Genomic DNA, 20,001 nt, shown 5'->3' on the forward strand with positions numbered 1-20,001 from the left:
CTTTGTATTTTCACATCCTTCTCTTTTTTTGTGGCGTCACATCCTGATACAATAAAGGTTCTGTATCTTTATGTATCTCACAGCGGCTATATCATGGCTGTAAGTGGCTGACCATCTGTGCTTTGTGTGAAGACAGATGAGATGTGATTGAGGAATGTGCAACACCGGAAAAGAGGAAAGCTTCAGGAAGGAAGTTAGGAACTCAAAACTTTAATAGTACTATGTAAAAACTTTTATTTCATGAAAAAAGAATGGTAAATACTTCTTTCCACATTTCTTGCAGTACTGTTGTTAATACATGTAACATAATAACTAACGTTTTCCGCTCTCCAGTACCGAATGTCTGAGCTTCGTTGGAGTAAAAAAAGGTTGTTATGCTCTCCCGTAGAAGCTTCTAGATAGTCACTCTGATGCATAAGACATAAAAATGGGTACAAAGAGCTATTTAATACACAAAGTTTAATATAATGCATTGCACCTGTAACTAGGCCTTCCTAATAGATGAGTGGGATATTGCTCCAAACACATACACTGGTAATACAAACTGAAAAATTTCCCCAATGACAGAAAGCAGAATTTATATACAGTTTAGATACCAAAGAGTTCAATTTCTGTGTACCACCAAGAACAATGTGACAGGAAATAAAATGCATGCAACCCCCCTTATCTTCTTTATCCCAGAGGTTTAACAGTGCTAAGGTGTAAGAAATGAATACAACTTAATAATCCACGTAATTAAAGTAGTACAAAAAAAAAGGTTGATCTAGAAGGTACCGTTTGTTAAATGAAGTTAACTGAAATGTTGTAATCACATGCATAGTGTCCTGAGACATCAGTAGACACCTCGTCGTATTCAAGTACCTCCAACCTAGACCTTGGGTAAATAAATTAGGTGCTATGAACTGCCCTGCAGTCTCCACGTGATTGTTGTAACAGTTCTTTGAACATCAAACATATTGAAATACAGTACAATTATGTATACTACAAAATAAGAGAAATGTTCAATTTGGACTGTTTCGATGTTAAAATTGAGAGGGCCCTTTAACAGGAACAATGAACTGTTATATAGACTGTACTTGGAATTGGAATTGGCTTTGGAAATGAATTTTAGCTGGTGCTGATATCTCCAATTTGCTTTCTATTCTTTAAAAACTTTCCCAGTTCCTTAAAAAAAAAAAACGTATTTGTTTATTTCAACTGCATGTTCATTTGCATTAAACATATTTTTTTGATGTTAAAAAAATAAATCAAAAAAGAGAACATATCTTAAGCCTCTGAGAACACAGCCAACATACTCTTTAAAACATTGCAATACGTACATCTCCTTTTTTACTTACAAGAGCCTTAAAATGTGGCTTCCTTATGGTGTTTCATGCCATTTGTATGTCACACACTAAACTAAAAGCAAATAAAAACAACTGTAACTGCTTTGAGTTACTTAATCACTTACTGGATCAGTCAGTATGAGAATTCAACCAATACAGTCTGTAGAATTCACTGAAGGCTTGATCATCTAACCAACTCTGTTAGACAGATCCTCAAAATCGTCTTTAATGTGTCATTGAAGTAAAAACAACTCTCTTCCCCATTGTGTTAAGGCATAAAGGTTAGTATGCTATGAAAATGAGTAAGCTTTAACCAAAAAAACATCTTATTGTAACAAAAAAAGACGAATATACCTGTACATGTGAACCACAATCTACTGTAATCTGGACATTAACATGTTATCCTGGGATACTCAGTAGTTGATCTTGAATGTTTTAAAATGGTAATGTTTTTGCTGTCCAGCAACAAACCTCTTACCTCTTCAGTGAACACCAGCTTCAATAAATACTATACGTTTTGGTCAAAGTAGAGATTTTGGAAGCAAGAGCACTGCGTAGCGGGTTTCCTATTGTTCTCATGGTTTATTGTCGGGGCAGGGCGGAGGGCGGGACGGAGGGGGCCCGGGGGGGGCACGAGCCGGAGGGGGTCCAGGAGGCGGCCGGTTGAGCGAGGTTCCCCGGGAGGGCAGGGTGCTCTCTGGAGGGGGCGTACTGGGTTTGATCAGGGGCCGGTAGTCTTGGGCTGGGGGTGGACTGTGTGAGCGAGGGGGGGCCCGGGCTGCTTCTTCTTTCACCCTGGTGAAGTTGATACACCGGCCCTGTGAGGAAGGGAGGACACAGAGGTCAGATGCGTGACATGACCAGTATGCTTGACTCAGTCAGGCAGGGCACGAAATGAATGTGACCAATGAAAACAAATTGGCATTTCTTTTAGCAATTGCGTCCAACAATATCAAACATGTTACAGTGACATTTTAATTTTGTTATGCCCAAATAAAACAGCTTCTGATTTTTGGTGTTTAAATGTAAAACTAATCCCAAACAGTTTAGTGTTTGTAACTGTACTAGGGTAATTTATGAATATTAGATATTGTTTATGCTTGAAGCTGGAAGCTGTGCAAGTACAGTGTGCGGCTGTGAGAGCTTTTTTTATGATACGAAACAACTGCACTGGAAATTCTTATCAGCAGTATGTCATCTATGGCACAAGACGGATGCTGTCTACATGTTATCCTCAAATCAGCCGACTCTAGCCTAGTCAGAAATGCCCAGGAGATTAACCCACGAGGCATTAACCCTTCAGACACCCAGACATATCGCCTGTCACCACAATTCAGTCTATTTCAACCATGGAGGAATTTAATCAATTTCCTATTTTTTTTTTAACAATATGAATTATTAAAATATATTTTTTTTTATTGAAGATAAAATAGAAGGGCTTCAAGTGCAACATAAGTGGAAGCTCCTATTACCTGCACTATTAATGAATGTATTTCATTCAGTGCTCCATTGTGTTATGAAATAATACTTTGTAAATAAGCAGCTTTACAAATTCTGTTTAGAAAAAAATACAATGCACTTCAGTGGGAATACGTCCAAAAACATCATCATAAAATCCCTATTTAATACACAGAGAGTTGGGATAATTTCCTCTCGTATAACGATTTATTACTGTGCTCAAGTATGGTGAGGTCATTAAATCAACACGATTTGGTATAAAACAGGGCACACAATAAAAAAGAACATTTCACAATTTCATTACATTTATATGCAAAAGGTTAGCATTCCAAACTTTCTTTTCAAAGCGGTCTGATACTTTGATGTGCTAATGGAATTATTTCCAGGACGCGGTGTTTACGTGAAATTCATTCAAACAACAAAGCAAGAAAATGCCAATGAAGGAGGAATACAACCGAACTAGGGAAACATTAACCAGATAGCGGTAACAAGTTATTACAGACTTTAAAACCAATTTGATTTACTACCGTCACAAATGTGTCTTCACTCGTTTCTTAATGTGTTGACTACAACAAAAAGCACAGCAGCACAAAATGTATATCTAGCCCATTCTTGGTATACAATCAAGTAAGAATCCCTAAATCCATTTGAATTACTTTCACTTCAGTTAAAACGAGAGGGGCCGTCAGTGTGTTGCCAGTTTCTGCCACGCTGTTTGATTACTTGTCAGACAAACAGATGGAGAGTTTAAAGGCCACGAGCCATATTGTGACAGGAAAGACTCCCTTCTTTGTTTGCTATGCTTATAGGTCTGGATCAAGGGTAAAAAAAAAAAAAAAAAGGAATGGCCTAATTCTGTAGATGCAATGAACAGCTTTCTCTCCCCTGAAGAGAATGTGCTCAAAAAGTACACTCCGGATGAAGGGATAAAGACATCTCCCAGTGTCAGCCATCATTTAAAATGTAAAACCGTTTCGTAGTATGGATCTGTGAGAGTCGACAACAAGACCCAGTAGCAAAACGAATTCGCTGTCTGAGGATACACAGCTCAGCTTCATGGTATGAGAAATTACATGCAGAGCTGTCAGGTTGGGTACATCTCTCTCCTTCGACAACATTCGCTTAACAAACATCACAGACTGCACAACTGCATCTGTCACCTTCCCACTAGTAACCGATTATTGAATTGGCCACACTCATATCGGTATGAGCGCTTGCTCTGAAATGGGCACCAATTCGAGGGCAGCAGGTTTAAATGGATGGTCGCGAACTCTGGCCCACTAAGGTGAGGTGCTTCTTAAATTCCTGCCCCCTCCCAAATGCAACAACCCAAACCAACTAATTAAGAATGACAGACATAATTACTGTAATGCACTACCACTGGCATAATGTTCCCCTGCAGTGTGGCATGCATTAAATCTTTAAAGCAAGGTGTCAGAGTTGGATCACTGAAGCCATTGCTAATGCTCTGACCCTCAGCAGCTGCCTCTTTCCCAGTTCCAAGTCAGAAGCCCAGCCCAGCGATGGGGATTAGTCGGGCTGCCTCTAAACTCATCGCTCGCTGTGCTCACATACTCAATCCCTCTCCGCCGGCCTTGGCAGAAGCTTGTTGCCTGTCCGAGACAATTGAGTATGGTTAAAGCACCATATGGAAAGAGTTTTTTTTTTTTTTTTTTTTCTTCTTCTATCTCCACCCACATCTGCACAGTATTCATGAGGCACCATTCTCACTCCTGCCATATGTTCACTCTTGTGCAGGGCTGTTGTTGTGCTGCTCGCCAAATTGTTCTTTTCGCAGCATACGACCGCTTAGACGGCCGGGTCTGCCCTCACCCTGACTCCGCCAAATCAATCACAACTCCCCTCGTCTCCCTCACAATGGGCCCTCACAATAAAATTCTGGCCTCTGGTTGTAAATGGCTCCATGTCACTTTAGGGGGGCTCTCTGTTTAATAAAGTATTAAATCAGACCACCAAGTATCTGCTTTCTGGTCCGTCCCACTAGCCAAACCTAAAAAAAGCCACATAGGAAATCAATGAAAACAATTGAAGAAACATTCCATTCACCCCGGCTTGTAAATTATGCAGGAAAAAAAAAATCCCCTTGGTAACTGTAATCTGTCTCTTGGAAACCAAGACCTCCATCCCATTATATTACTGGCATAAAACAAGGCAAAAAAACAAAAAACTGCAATAACAAAACCTCTTGAAAATGCATTTGGGTATTCATTGTTTTCTTTAACTTTTGTAGTCCTACTATAGACCCGATACAGATCCCCAGAAGTTAAAAGCATTGACCAGGACTTTTTCTACCTCCTTGTAAGAGTGACACACAAAAGACAGACAAAGACAAGCTTCAAATGGGCCTCTTACGTAGCGAACAATTATAGCAACAACTGGGTAATGAAACAACCCTGTCAGAGTGCCATCACAAGGTGTTTGATGTGGCCTCTTGGTTAGGAGTTTGACCCAAAGCATTTCTTCAGTATATATCACCTCACGCAGAACAAACAAATTGTAAATGCGGTCTATTTAACACAGCAACACTCAACACGGCATTTAAGGTTTTCAAAACTCACGTCAACAACCTTACCGAGAGAAGAAAACCATACATAAACCTATGGAAACTTTACTATCCATTTCATAAGAAAATATAAGTGGAAATACTTTACTGCCGTTCTTAAATTATTCCCACAAAACTATCCCTTATAGGACTGTACTTTGTTACTCCAAAGATGGAACTAAAATGTGATGGGTAGCTTTGAAAAAAGTGGCAGAAAGAGGAAAAAGACATGAGAACAACTGTGAACGGTCAAGACTAATCCTTCCCTAACCAGACCTGAGTGCATCCGATTTCAATTCCACATTCAGTCTCTCCATATCAAACGATACTGCAAAAAGTGGTCACACAAAAGGCTGGTAAAAAAAACTCTGAAAGGTTGGAAAGTACCTACAATAATGTGGAAGTGCTATGGAGAAGGTTAAGGCATATTATGCTTGTTTACAAACAGGAGATAAAAGAAAGCTACATCATCCTTCCTTTATTTACAGTTAAACAATACCCTCAGGAAGGTCACTGAGGTGAAGGTTTATTTCTGAACCTGAAAATGACCCTAAACACACAGCCAGACACATTTAAATCAGAAGAAAGAGAGAAAATAAGAAACAGCATATTTCACCGAAGCTGCTGAAATATTATTGTAACTAATCATGTCTTACAGGGTTCACTGGCACTCCCTTTTACCATATATCATATGTGTCAACACTAAACAAAGCACGTGTGGGGACGAGACCTGTGGAGGGATGTTTTCTAGCAGTACCAGTTGTGCATTTCCTCCCTGGTGAACCAGGCCTCGAGCAAAGGAAGGAGGCTTTATGGGCCGCATTCACATGTCACAATATGCCATCTGAGGATAGAGCTGGGACTTTGTCTGCCGTGTTGTTTCTCACACCACACAGAAATCCATTACATCGTGCTACAGGTGGGCAGTGAAAACAGCAATTTGTAGAGCAATTTAGAACATAAAAATGGGCAGCTGTTTTTATTTCCCACATACCTTGCAATTTGACGGAGGACTTCAAAGTGAATATATATTACTTTGTAACATTGCAAAAAAACTATTCTGTATTAAATATGTTAATTCTGGTCATCGTGTGTAATGGAAATTAAGTTCTCTTCTCTTTTTTTTTTTAATATAACGCTGGGCATTCAAGCCAAACATTAGTGAATGGTGCTATTCAGTGTCTCGCAGATGTGTTACCATGACTAACTCCTTGGTAATAAAATAATGCAGTCCAGCCGACTGGATTATCTGTACAATTGATGTGGTAGGCCATGGTGTTGCACAGAAAATGTGAGGACAGGCAGAAGCTTTACACCAAAATATATGGTCGCTGACTTTTCAGTGCATAATGCTTTGACTTATAAACCCATGATGACAATTAATTACTAACGCAGCATAACATTTTCATATTGAGGAAGCCGTTGGACAAGAAAGGTATAAAATGGAAGTTTACACTGTCATCTACTTACACCAAATGTTCTTGTGAAATAAAACACTACAAGAATATGAAACTAAATGTAAAGTAGTTCATTGGAAATGATCCATTGAATCATGTAACCATGAACATGTGTGGTTTATTAAAGTTTTCCAAGGTTGGTAATAAAAAAAAACATTAAAAAATCTATGTGAAGATAACCTTAATTGGCTAGAATTGTCAAAAGATGCCAAATATTTGGTCTTTTGCAACTTCCATGTTTAAATATATATATTTACTAAGCAATTAATTTAAATTGTTCATGCACATCCTTAAAGTGTATCTGGCAACATGTTCATTTACTTCTTTAAAAGGTTGGATGCTACTATTACACAAAGAATGCTTATAAAAGTTTATTTGATATCATTTTTATTTTGCTTTGGAAATGATGCATGATTTTAACTACGTGTTTAAACTAGAGATCTATAATCACAGCAGGCTGACTCTTCTACTGAGAGACCCAAAGCAACATTAGACAGTCCCCTAGTTTTTTCTGCAGATCTTTTTGCTATGGAAAAGCTTGGTAATAGTCTTTAAACAGACAACTCGCATTTTTAATTGAAAATACCAGTGCACCAATTCAAAGTAGTTTAATTACCGAATGAGTAAAAAGACCAGTTTTGATTTAGAGCTACTTTGTGGGCTACTTCATTTCAGTGCCAACACGCCTTCTGTTACTTCAACCTCTTCAGTCGCTCAGAACAGTTCTAGTTAAGTTTAAGTGTTTTTTCCCCCAAGAAGAAATCTTTTTCAGCTGTTATTGAATTCTATACAGCAAGGGTTTCCACGGCCATCATGTGTTTTAATAGGGATGGCTGTGTTCATTCATTCTATCTATTGAAACTTCACTAAGCGCTAAGTCCTTTTTCATGTACTTACTTGATCCCCAGGTTGAGGTCTCATGAGCGATACTTGATCATAGCCTCTCCGAAACAGCGCCCACAGTGCATCAAGTTTGCCCTGAAAAATATATAAAACGCACAAGCAAATGTAAAATATGTGAGGATTCATTTGAAATATAGCTGCAAAGGAAAAGTCCAACTGTCCCTTCCAATGTAGAAGAGAGATCCCATTATTACCTGGATGGGTGTGTACCACTTCCTCTGCTGGGTCTGCCTCCTGGGTTTCCTGGGTTTTGGTTCATAAGGTTCAAACTCTTGCTCGGGCATTTTTATGACAGCGTTCTTGGGTTTTTCTAGTTTTGCTCCCTCTTCTGTTGAGCCCTTGCCACCCCAGCGTACCTGTCAAAACCACAGAAACATCAAAACTGGCTTTAACCTGCCTTTGGATCTAGCTTTCTGTGGAAAAGATTAAAATGATACCAAAAATCCAGAAGCTGTTTCAAAGACATTCCTAAATGCTCGAGCTGCAGTCACTGAAAATAAAAGGCTCTCAAAGTTGTATATATGTTATGACCAGCAACAAATATCAAAAACACACAAGAAAACTGAGCATTGTGTTCTATTGTGACTTGATATTTCTCTAAACTTGTTCTCTATGAAACTAGAGCACTGTGAATATTTGATCTAAGGCCACTGTACTTTGGTTATCAGAACGTAAAGCTCACCTCCATTCTTTTTATGCCTCCAACTCCTCGACCTCCATAGTATGATGCATCAACAGTGGGCCACTTTTTTTTGGGCATCCCATCCTCATCATCTGACTCCTGAGCAGAGACAAAAAAGCATCTCAGCATTCACAAAAAAATCAGATCAAGGAGTAGCTCTGGGCTTTGAGTTCATTTTGTTAACGGGATGTTTACAGGGGTAGTCGTCAAGCTTTCAAACTTGTGACAAAATGGTCACAAATTGGTGAGTCCTTGTGATTTACAAAGGCTTAAAACTTAATTACGTGCTGGGAATTGTTGAAAAGGCAACATTTTGAAAGGAACATCAAAGTTTATATATGTGTGAGTAATTTGAGAGCGAACACAAATGTCTCTCCTTCTACAGCCAATCTTAAAGAGTGGCTATCGCGCTTCCTGAAGGATAACGATAAAAAGCAAACAAAACATAAAAATGCGAAGTACATGAAGAGGTGAATGCACTAATAAACGGCTGTGTTGTCTGTAACGGCTGTAATTGAAATTCAAATTGGAAGAGTCCTCGGCTACTCATTCAAGCCTTAGTCTGAGAAGATTTTGGCCTGAGTCTTTTATTTCAAAACCCAGATGTACTCTGGAAAAAGAATATAACAAAGATCTGTTTTATCAGACACTGTGGCTACTAGCCTTTACCCTCTGGGAATGAAGCGAACACAAGAAGTCTATTATAGCTACCAGCTCCTTTCAAAACCTGCTGCATTCAACAAACAGGCTATCTTGATATTCAGATCTCTCAGTGGAAGAATGTGTGCAGCAATGAATACGTAGTTCTCCCTGTCAGCTCTCTTTAGACAGCTTGTATATTGTTCTTGGATATTTGACGTTCTTCTTCTTAACGAAAATAGCCAAATTATACTACAACAACAAAGATCCACTGATTTAAACACACAATGACTATTGATTTTGCAGTATCAGTTTGTTACCAATATTTTGACCAAATGAGGGAAAAAATTATTGGATTTTAATTGGATTAGTTTTATGCTCTGGTAAAAAAAAGAACTCTAGGGGGATATGTTTGAAGATTGTTAAAGATTTTTTGTGTATTTATACTTTGATGCTGTAATTAAGACCAGATGAGATCAGAGAGGAGAAAGACTTACAGGCTCTGGCGGAGGGGGGGGAGGAGGCTCTTTGATCACCTAAAACATAAGTTAAAGAAAGAAGTTAAACAATACGTAGCTGTAGCTAGAAACTTGGATTCATTAAGCTACTGAAATACGTCAATTGTTTCGTTTTCCATAATAACAGACATGACCATTTATATACAACACATTTACATTGTATAAGCAATACACCAGCAGATGAACATATCTATGAATCAGTTCTGATTCTCTTGTCCTACACACCAGTTGGGGTTCTTCAAAACACAGCTTAGTAAAGCCGCAGAACGGTTCAAATGACAGACGCAAGTAGGCTATAGCTGGTGAAGATAATTTGCCCTTGATTTCTTGAGATTACCGCAGGCCGATCTCTTTGGGTGAACTGCAACTCTTCAGAGAAATTACCTCAGAGACATTGGGCCAGAGAGACAAAGCAAAAGCACACAACAGAGCAGCAACTTACCACCGTGCAACACAGAGGCCAGAACCACCACATGAGTAGAAGAGCCAGTAACAAGAACAGGACCAACAGAGTGATTAGAAGAATGGTTCCATCAAACTGCGGAACGGAAAAATAAAAACTCGGCATCAACACAGGAACACGAGAGACGCAACAGTGCGTTACAGTACGGAGGGAGGGAATACAATTTAAAAACAAAACTAAAAGGAAATGTGAAAAGTATGTAATTTATGAAGTGGAATTGGTTCGTGTATTTCGGTACAGCATTATTTATGACCACAGGTGAAGTCAGAAGTTAAAGAGATGAAGAGTGAAGGATCTGACGAGACCCCAATGGGTGACACCACAGAGAAGTCATGAAGGAACTTACTCTCGGAGAACAGAAACCCCCCTAAGGAAGCTGAGTGCAGAGAAACCCTAGAGAGGAGGAGGAGGAGGAGGAGTTGGAGGAGGAGGAGGAGGAGGAGGAGGAGAAGGTGGTACAAGAAAAGGAAAGTAGAAAAAAAGGGCAAGACATTTTTCAGACTGAAAGTATAAAAATGTTAAGAATATATGCTCTATTCAGCTGCTAAAGATTTTGTGGCATGGTCAATTGAAATGTATATAGTTTGTTGAACTGCTGAATAATGAAAATGCTGCATCAATATATACTATATATTTCAAAGACATACATCTTTAAAAATAACAAAACACAAAAGAGAGAAATGCATGTGTCTTACTTACACATTCGGTGGTAGTGATGTGAACTGAGCTGGTAATGAATGTTAGCCCGTGATTCATGCTGACTTGCAGATAGACAACTCTGAAACACACAATTTGTGATCCTCATTATTGCGGTTGTTGTTGCTGTTGTTGGCATGTTTCAAGACTGAGCCTGCAGCTCATTTAAGTGTACGGTTGCCATTCATGGACAAAATTGTCACATTAATTTTAAGCCATCAAACAGAACGCAAATTGTTTTTCTAGATTCGTGAGCAGGGCCATACCTGGCACAATGAACTCTAGTAATTTGCTCTGTGTGGTACCATAAAATACCTATGCAATGCTTATATGGAAAAAAATGCTTTTATGATAAGATCCTTAAACCACTATACCTTTATTTTTCTGACTAGAATTAGATTAAGACTTCCAGTGTAAACAAATGGAATGTAGAGAGGGTTATAAAAAGAATATTACTGGATCATTTAGTCTTATCTCGGTCACTGAAAACATAAAATGCTCATCGGGAATTTGATCAGTAGGTTAACTTCACTGGCACGCTGCAAGGCCAGCAAGCAGCTGCAGACACAAGTCTATTGCACGAAAAGAATTATGATCACGGGGAGTGATAGGAATATCTGAACAAGTGCTAAGTGCTTTGGCGCTTGAATCAGCAGATAAATTAATCCAACAGTGCTACTGGTGTTGCTGTAAGAGCACAGAAAGAGTCAGACGGGGCCACGGTTTACTGAGACGCTAGAATTAAAGTGTACATTATAAAAGACTTTTAAGGTATTGGAAAAATACAAATAATAAAGTACACCAATATTCAGTATCACTTGACCAGAGATGTTGTGTGATTGATGTTTGTTAGAACAAACAATCTACATCATTCAATAAAATAAAGCCAAATATTTTTGATATAAGTTGACCCAAGATGTTTTGAGAGTGGCGTGTCATACAGTAGACACGAGAGATGTGCTCTGGGCTCTCTTCTTTGAGTAATGCAGTGTGAAGAACAATCAGTCGTGGGTGACAGGGGAAATGGTGGGGGAAGGGTGGGGAGGCAGTGTTTTTTCTGTTCTACTACTTGAGCTCTATCACTCTGACACCATTTTCAGTTTGTGCATTGAGATGCATCCTGATAGTCCACTACTAGGTACATGCTTCCATTTAAAACCTATTTGTGTAAATCAAGTAGCCTCCAGTTGAAGTCATCTTTGCTCGTATAATATACATTGTGCAGAATACAGCAGGCGATCCTTAAATGTATAGCAAGGTTATTTTCATGCTGCTATTTTGAGGACTGAGTCAAACTATTATGATCAATTGTGGCACCCAGTATACTGCTTACAGCTGTTAAGAATTTGACTTTTTAAATGATTGCTTTTTAATTCTATTCATAACCCAGTGGGAAAAATATATAGTGAGGGCGGAAATAAATGAATAAGTTCATAAGCATGTTCATTGTCACCCTTTGATGGATGAGGCAGCCAAGACCCTCGCACGGACTATAACTCTTGTGCGAGTGGAGCAGGCATTGTGGCAGGCTGAATTACAACCCCCCGAGCACGGCAGAACATAGTTAAATAACTCCGACTTAAATCACCACTTTACATGTTGAAGATGTAAACAAATAGGAATCAAAGGCTTTATTTGCTCGATGCTTCTAAGAAAGGGGACAACAGTTTGTAATGGTATGCCAACATGCCACGGGTCATGGAGAGTGGCCTTCTGGGAAGCCCATTTCTGCTGGAGTATCCAGGCTCAGATGAGGCAGGAGAATACTTTCATCAGATAGGGAGAGGGATAGCTGTTGTCACACATCTGCTATAGGGGGCCTCTGAGAGCAATACGCACTGCAGTAAGACGCAACTGTTGAATGTACCCACTGAGAATCTTAAGTTAAAGCCTTCTTGTGTCTTCCCATGCTGAGATTTGTTTACTCCTTCTGGTCACGCTGTGCTCGAAGGGGCTGGGGTTCAGTAATAGTAAGAGGTATAGTGACAAAGCAATCTAATTTTCCATCAATCAGTCAATCACTGTGTTTTCTGAGAGCACATTCTGGAAGCTCTCAGTCATGTTGTGTTTGTATAATAGCACTCACGACAACTAACTTTTCCCAAGACAAAGCACCCAGCGCAGGAAACCGGGGATGTCATGTATTGTGCACCGCCTTAAGTCCGTCCAACACTGCTGTCCCTAAAACCTGCCCTTCCATTCGCTAAAGCCTGGTTGACTTTGGATATTATACATTTCAGAAGAAGCTGTCTGTCACTTTGAGAGATTTGAGAGAAGAGATTTTTGTACATAGTGCTACCCAAACACTTTCAAAACTAAGTGCCCATTTCTACTAAATCTACAGTCAATGTTTACACACAAACTATCAATTACTATTTTTTTATGGACACTAGAGCATTCCTCCCACTGCTACACTGTATACAGTCATGTTAGTAAGAATTATGCTTTTTTCTTCCACTTTGGGATGTTCAAATCCTGTAATATATAATAACACTCTGGAGATGATATGTCAGAAAATAATCCCAGTGAAACCGTCACCAGCACACTAGCTAAAGCCCGTATGCATAATTATACAATGAGGCTTCACATCGCTCTCTGTGGCTTTTCAATTCTCACTCATATGAAGAGGTTGTCTTCTGGTTCTTCGTGTTTGTCAGTTTGGACTACAAGCTCAATTTGTTTTACAATAGACTTTGAAAATGCTCTGTCCCTTTGGCCTTTACAGTTGATTTCTTTTTACTCATACCCTCACTGGTTTTGCAACTCGTTCACTCAGTTATAATAGGTTGTGCTTTGCCTAAGGCCCCATTACATCCCAAATGGTCCATAATTATTGCTATTACACTTCAATAGAGAATAAATGTTGGGACTTTTCCAGATAGTGTTACTAGGAGAGAACCTGGAGGACAGGGGGTAGCCATGTTTGAACAATATGAGAAACAAATGTCTTTCAAAGAGATGTAAGGTACGATAGTTGTATATGAGCCTCCGTAGTTATATTCATTTCATGCAAGTGATGGAATACAATGCCTTCTGATCAGTAAAAAGAGCTGGTGTCTTTTTATTTTTTAATTTAACAAATGTTGGTTTGGGTATTTTAAATTTATCAAAATCAGCATAATACTAAATTTGATTAGATTTATCATTGGACACAAATGAGAACAACCATATATAGATAGTGTAGATAAACTACACATTGAACTTGCAGAAATGGTGATTTGGTCAATCAAGAGAAAGGAAGGCACATTGTGCTACAAAATCCTATGTAAGTTCTATAATAAGGACAAAATGCAAAAACTTCCTTAAGGCTTCTAAAGCCAACATAAGTTATAATTAATGTATAAGGCACTGTAAGAACTGAAGAGCCACTGGGTTTTGACTGTATTCAGAGCTGAAAGCAAAAAAACACCATTGACTGTCTTCAGGCGTCTGGTCATTCTCTCTTTCAAAATCGGAGCCTACGTCTGTCGGTCTCTTGCTTGAGGTGGGACTACAGCAGCATAGATCTACAGCCCGCAGCAGAGACAAGCACTCATGGATAAGTTCTCAAATAAGTCAATACAATATTGGCCTTCCTCCTAGAATGGCTAATTAAATTCTCATATTCTGCTTCCTTAAGTCACAGCCAATTGTCTTAGCTTGTTAGAACAAGGATTTGTGATTGATAAAAAGATTGTTACATGACATTGGCAAAAGTGTATGAAGGATTTCCACCAAAGTGCATCCTGTCTTAATACTACATTAACACACTTTTAGATTATAAACATTAATAATAAAAAACAATGAAATTGAACATTTTTTACTTTTAGAAAAGGCAACTGAGATTTAACACCACAATAAAGCAGGAGGTATATACAATACTCAAAGCATAGCTTCATGTCTTTACTAAAACTGGCTTTCAGACAACACATACAATTAGAAGCTGCAGAAACAAACCACCGGGCCACTGCACAAACATACAGCATCGTACAATTATAACATCTTCATTCACAAATGGTGTTTTGTGGTATTTATCTACTACACCATTTCTAACCATGACAGAATGTACCAATTGTATTGGATGAATTAGATGTTTTACTGCCACAGAGAACAAAAGCTGTGAGAATAATGCAAGGATCCCAGATTTTTGGTAAAGTAGATTTCTTTGAAAATTAAAAGGGACTTACTTTCCAACTTCATCTATTACTGGTGCCGGACACAGTAAGTATGTGTCTTTAATATCTGCTGGTTTCTCATCTAGAAAAGAAGAAAAAATATGGAATTTCTCATATATATATTCTTTAAAATGTTTGTCTCCCAGAAGAAAATGCATGGATACTTGCTGTTTTTTAGGTATAAAATAAGTACATATTAATTGTAATTACAGTACTTGCATAAGAAAAAAAAATACTATATTTGTCTTTATATGATATTTAATACATTTACTGTGCAGACTCCACAATTTTTTGAAAGATCATATTAAACAGCTTTAATGATGTATAATTCTTAAAAGTTATCCACATACTTAAGTCTTCAAAAATGAAATGTAATTTGCATATATGCTATTTTTGTTCTGTTCAATATGATCAAGAAACAAATAAATAAAAATTCCAACAATAAAACAGTGTAGATCATACACAGATTAACAAATGACTTACTTATGGTAACAGTGTCGTTGATTTTAAAACTGCACAAGACGTGGTCAATATTCCGGGCGTGTGAAAACCCATTCCCTTTCACCACTACTTGAAAAGACTCTGGAATTACATAAAACACAATCTCATTTTAAAACTTCTTCAAACAACAGACATAATTCTAAAACCTCAAAAAATCAAGCCTCAATATCTCAATGTTTTAGTTTTTTTCCATTTGAAAATTAGATTCATATTAGTGATTTAAAACCAGACTTTTGAAAAGCAATCTAAGGTATTGGAATTCATTAACTGTAAATAACTTTAGCAAATAAATGTGTCACATCATTCCAAATATACAATTTATATTATAATAATAAAACTTCACGTATGCAATGATATATGCTTGTCTGCATGTTATTCTCAGATATTAACAGTCATTGCACAGGTTTAAAAATGCCAAGCACTGTGAAATCACCAAGTGTATAGCCAGGGGGATTTTAGCATCTTATTCTATTTGCTCCATCCTTAACCTTTCACGAACACTCAATTCATTACCAGTAAAAATAGAAATGAAAAAGCAAAATATGGTTCACTGATGCTTATAATAAAAGTGATGCTGTTCACAAATATCTTATACTCCTGTAGCCAAAGGAGGTTTTCTTACTGCAGAACTGGGATCTCTGACCTTTCTCTTCCCAAAGGCAGAGTGCTGCGTAGTGCAGGCCGATAAACAGCATATGTTACAGATGTTAGAAAAAGAAAAAAAAAGACGACAACTTAAAAACCTGTCTAAAAACTGAAGTCTTGCATGGAAAACACTGAGATTGAAGGTGTGCTCACTGCTGAATCCCAAAGTTTTCTTCTGGTACATGGGTAGAGTTTTTCAGAGCATGTTTCAAGACTAGTCACGGTTGTACTATAATAAATAAGGGTGAACAGTCTAACATATAAATATTTTTAATGACAGCGTGAAGTTCACTGGATAAAAACGCTGCACGCGCACTATGCCATCAGGAGATTTCTTCAGTTTGCAAAGGTCACAGAAATAATGTTTCTCACTTCACACAAAAAATCTGTTCTCAGTATCTGTACGAATAAATACATACAATCACACATTTTATAAAACAAAACATCAAGATGTATTTTATTACTGCATTGTACAATTTCATGTATATGTATAAAATAAAAATATAATGTATATATAAATTAAATGATATAATATATTTTAAAAAATTACAAAAATATATATAAAATAAATTAGTTCTATTCCTACATTTTCCTCATAACCGACAATATAATTTTAAATTTGCATGTAATTTAAATGTATATATAATGTTGTATATTTAGATCAATTTAATTGTATTTTTATTTGGAATGTAGCTCAGCTTTGACAGGGGCTCAATATTCAATATATAATATGCCTGTCTATCAGAAAGAAACCTAGACATGTTTAGAGAGCGGCCGTTGGAATGGCAGTGGCTCAAAGCATTCCCGTCTCCGTGCCCCGACACCGCACACCCCGACACACGGAGACTCCTCCCCAAGCCAGCACACAGCCCAGCCCCCAATTAACCTGTCACTCGCACAGACACTAATCCACCTTCATCATTACACGTTCCGTAAACCTAAATGGTTCACTTGTCCATAGGCCTGCTCTCTCTCTCCCGCTCTTGTAAACGCTGCAGCGCATTACATTAATGTGACGGCCGTGTGTTGAAATGGCTAATTCTGTTTAATTTTGGGCCCTGGCTGTGACCGCGTCCTTTTCTTCCTTAGTTACTGTCAGATTATACATTGTCGATTTTGACAAGATAGCGCGGGGAAAAAGGTCAGCTCTGAGATAACCGGGCAGCGCTGGCAGCGAGATGGTGGGATGAAGCTGGTGCGCGCTGGCTGTGCTGTCGGCTTCGCTTCTCTGGCTCTGATGAGGAGCTGACTGTTTGCATCCACACCTGGGAGTTGACGTGGCCGGTAGGATGCCACATCCAGCAAAACCTTTCAATCACATCTGTGTACCGTGAGCGTAATCAAAGCAATGATGCTGTCAAGTTATATAGCAGCCACCTTCAACTCCAAACTGATGGCCTGTTTACAGGCTGCATGTCCTGGTCACTTTACATCAGCATGATTGTAGAGATAGAAGCACGCCCGGCCACATCACACGGAGACGGGCGCTTTTAAAGGGAAGCAGGCGAGACTCTACCAGATCCTCTCATCACATTCCGTCAAAAAATCTCATCCCTACAATGAGTGAATTTTACCATGAATTTTGAGCAGATCAAATTAAAAAATTGAAGAATTAATGGTCATCTAAAAATGCAGAAAAACAAACAGTTCATTTATTATTGCCTACAATATATGTTCCCAGATAAAATAATTTTGTGTAAAATTTTTGTTTTCTATCATGATAAATTATGTCATACATTTAACACTGATACATTCTCTTCTAACTTCAGATACATACATTTGTATTATTTATGAATGTTAAATAAAAATATCCTATTTAGAGTGGCTTAAAAAATAAAACTACCTCAAGAAAAGATTATTATCCAGCTTCATACTAATATTACCAAAATAATTAGTTTAGATCTCTGCACTTTAGACATAAGCCATTTGTCCACTTGCAATACATTATTTAGGAAGTTAAATGCATAATTTATTATTTAAGTGTACCAATCCTTTGATAAATATGGACGCTGATCCTCTCTCTCTCTAAATATATAAGTTTACACACATACATGTATGGATAAACACATACACACAATCCCCCAAATTAAACAATCGTTCTGTATTCTGTATCGAATGGGGTTTTTCATTCTCAGTTTGGTTAAGTGTGAAATCTCTTTGTTTTTTAATTGGCTGCTCTGCAGTCAAGTGCTGCTACAGTGAGCTTCTCTCATACGCTCATGGCAGACGAATGTGGCTTGACATGACCTTATTAGCGTGCGCTACACGAGTGCACTCAGTGCCTGGGCTCGACAGCGAGCGAGCACAATGCGCTCTCGTTTTCCATACACGATCGATTTTAATTTCAGTTTAAATGCAGGGAGAGCATTCTTCTTCTCACAACACGTCCTGAAATGAACTTGCCCAAACTCAATCAGAGCTGGACCACACCTTTGTCATGCACGGTTCACAGCGCCGCTTACAAGCTACAACACAGCTCTGTCTGGGGTCTTACCTCCAGCACACACACTGGACGGCTCAGCTGCTAAGATTTCAATGCAGGATTTCCTCAGGATCTGAAACAGACAGGGAAAGCAGTTTTTTATAACATGGAGAGCAAACTGAACACAATTCATGTATTTACTTACTCACTTAAAGCATAAAACAAGTTTATTTATTTACCGAATCAATCATCCCCCTCAGAGCCTGGAATCCTCCTATCACTGGAAATACGTGATCTATAGTGTCAGCGATAGTGGCCAGCTTAAAAAAGACAAAATCATGGACTGGATTATTGAGTTACAAGCTAAATAAAAAGCTCCTGTTTTAAACATGGCTACGAAATTCACAGTTAAATACACTAATCGAAAAACACATGATTAAATGTTATTACAAAATGATGACTACAATTGTGCATACTCAAAGTTCAAAATGTCGGAAAGCAGCTTTTTTTGTGAGAAATATGTAATGGATAAATCTCAATCAAGTCCAAACAGGAAAATAATCACATATAAAAGATCTAAAGCAGCAAGCCTTTTTAACAAGAGGAGTTATGTATAAATATCCCCAGGCGAGGGATAACCAAGAATGTTTACCATTCATTATTTGAACATGTCTTTATGTAATGTTTTCCCACTGTTGATCTGTCTGAAAGAAATATTGTGAAAGTGGTATCATGGTATTTCTTATTTACTTATTTTGAGTCAATGGGTTTCATTTACCTGTGTCTCGTTGAAGTCCTTCACTCCTACACAGTAAACGATCGCACCAAAAGATCGAGCCCTTTCAGACTATTGGGTCAAAAAACAAATAAAATGTTTATGCAGCATTTATAACATGTTCAGCACAAGCCCAACTGGGTTGCCAATACACTTAACAAATTTGTCCCTGTTTTTGAATGTACCTCTTGCTGTGCTTCATAGAATTGTTGTTCATTGAGTTCTCCGTCCGTCAATGCAATGATGACACTCGCCGTCCCTTTAAAACAGAAACCAAACACTTCGACTCAATACTCCCTGAAAAGACAATACTCTCCAAGATACAGGAAATAATTAAAATGGACTCTTACCATAGTTTTCATGATATATTTGTTCATTTGCCTGCAATTGTAAAATGAGGTAAATGTTATTGCGACATGTTATTGAAACCAAACTCATATGAGAATAACAGAAATATATTAAAAAGTGAAAGCTATACCCTTTCCAATCCTAAATGCATGCATGTGTCTCCTCCAGGTATCTCCCTTCTGAGAGCATTAAGGCCTGTCCTTATTTCATCCCTTAAAAAAAAAGAAGAATGTCAATTTTATTTAGCAGCATCAAACTGAACATCAAATAACTTAATAACCTGATTACTTCCAGTGTCCTCATTTTACACTCAATAAACACAAATAAGTGGATGGCATTTCAAGATTTTTAATTTGAGGAAATTAATGTGATAGAATAGAAAGTATAAAAACTTGAATTCAAATGATAATATTGGAGCACATACGTCATGGAAGAAAAATCATACATTTGAA

The 20,001-nt window shown here is 38.0% G+C and overlaps 1 protein-coding gene across 1 annotated transcript in view; it reads right to left on the reverse strand.

Annotated features, from left to right (window-relative positions):
- Positions 1-217: 217 nt before the first annotated feature.
- The window catches only part of antxr1d (ANTXR cell adhesion molecule 1d), a 30,457-nt gene continuing 10,673 nt past the window's right edge, over positions 218-20,001 (reverse strand). The window contains exons 4-18 of the mRNA XM_066693148.1: positions 19,680-19,761; positions 19,552-19,582; positions 19,387-19,460; positions 19,205-19,273; positions 18,666-18,746; positions 18,499-18,559; positions 15,342-15,440; positions 14,871-14,940; positions 10,708-10,786; positions 9,988-10,083; positions 9,525-9,563; positions 8,389-8,487; positions 7,901-8,062; positions 7,701-7,781; positions 218-2,143 (exon numbers count right to left, since the gene is read on the reverse strand). Of these exons, the coding sequence (XP_066549245.1) occupies positions 1,901-2,143; positions 7,701-7,781; positions 7,901-8,062; positions 8,389-8,487; positions 9,525-9,563; positions 9,988-10,083; positions 10,708-10,786; positions 14,871-14,940; positions 15,342-15,440; positions 18,499-18,559; positions 18,666-18,746; positions 19,205-19,273; positions 19,387-19,460; positions 19,552-19,582; positions 19,680-19,761 (1,366 nt within the window). The 3' untranslated portion in view covers positions 218-1,900. The remainder of the gene's footprint in view (positions 2,144-7,700; positions 7,782-7,900; positions 8,063-8,388; positions 8,488-9,524; positions 9,564-9,987; positions 10,084-10,707; positions 10,787-14,870; positions 14,941-15,341; positions 15,441-18,498; positions 18,560-18,665; positions 18,747-19,204; positions 19,274-19,386; positions 19,461-19,551; positions 19,583-19,679; positions 19,762-20,001) is intronic.

The sequence above is a fragment of the Amia ocellicauda genome, chromosome 20, assembly GCF_036373705.1.
Source record: "Amia ocellicauda isolate fAmiCal2 chromosome 20, fAmiCal2.hap1, whole genome shotgun sequence".
Taxonomy (NCBI): Eukaryota; Metazoa; Chordata; class Actinopteri; order Amiiformes; family Amiidae; genus Amia; species Amia ocellicauda.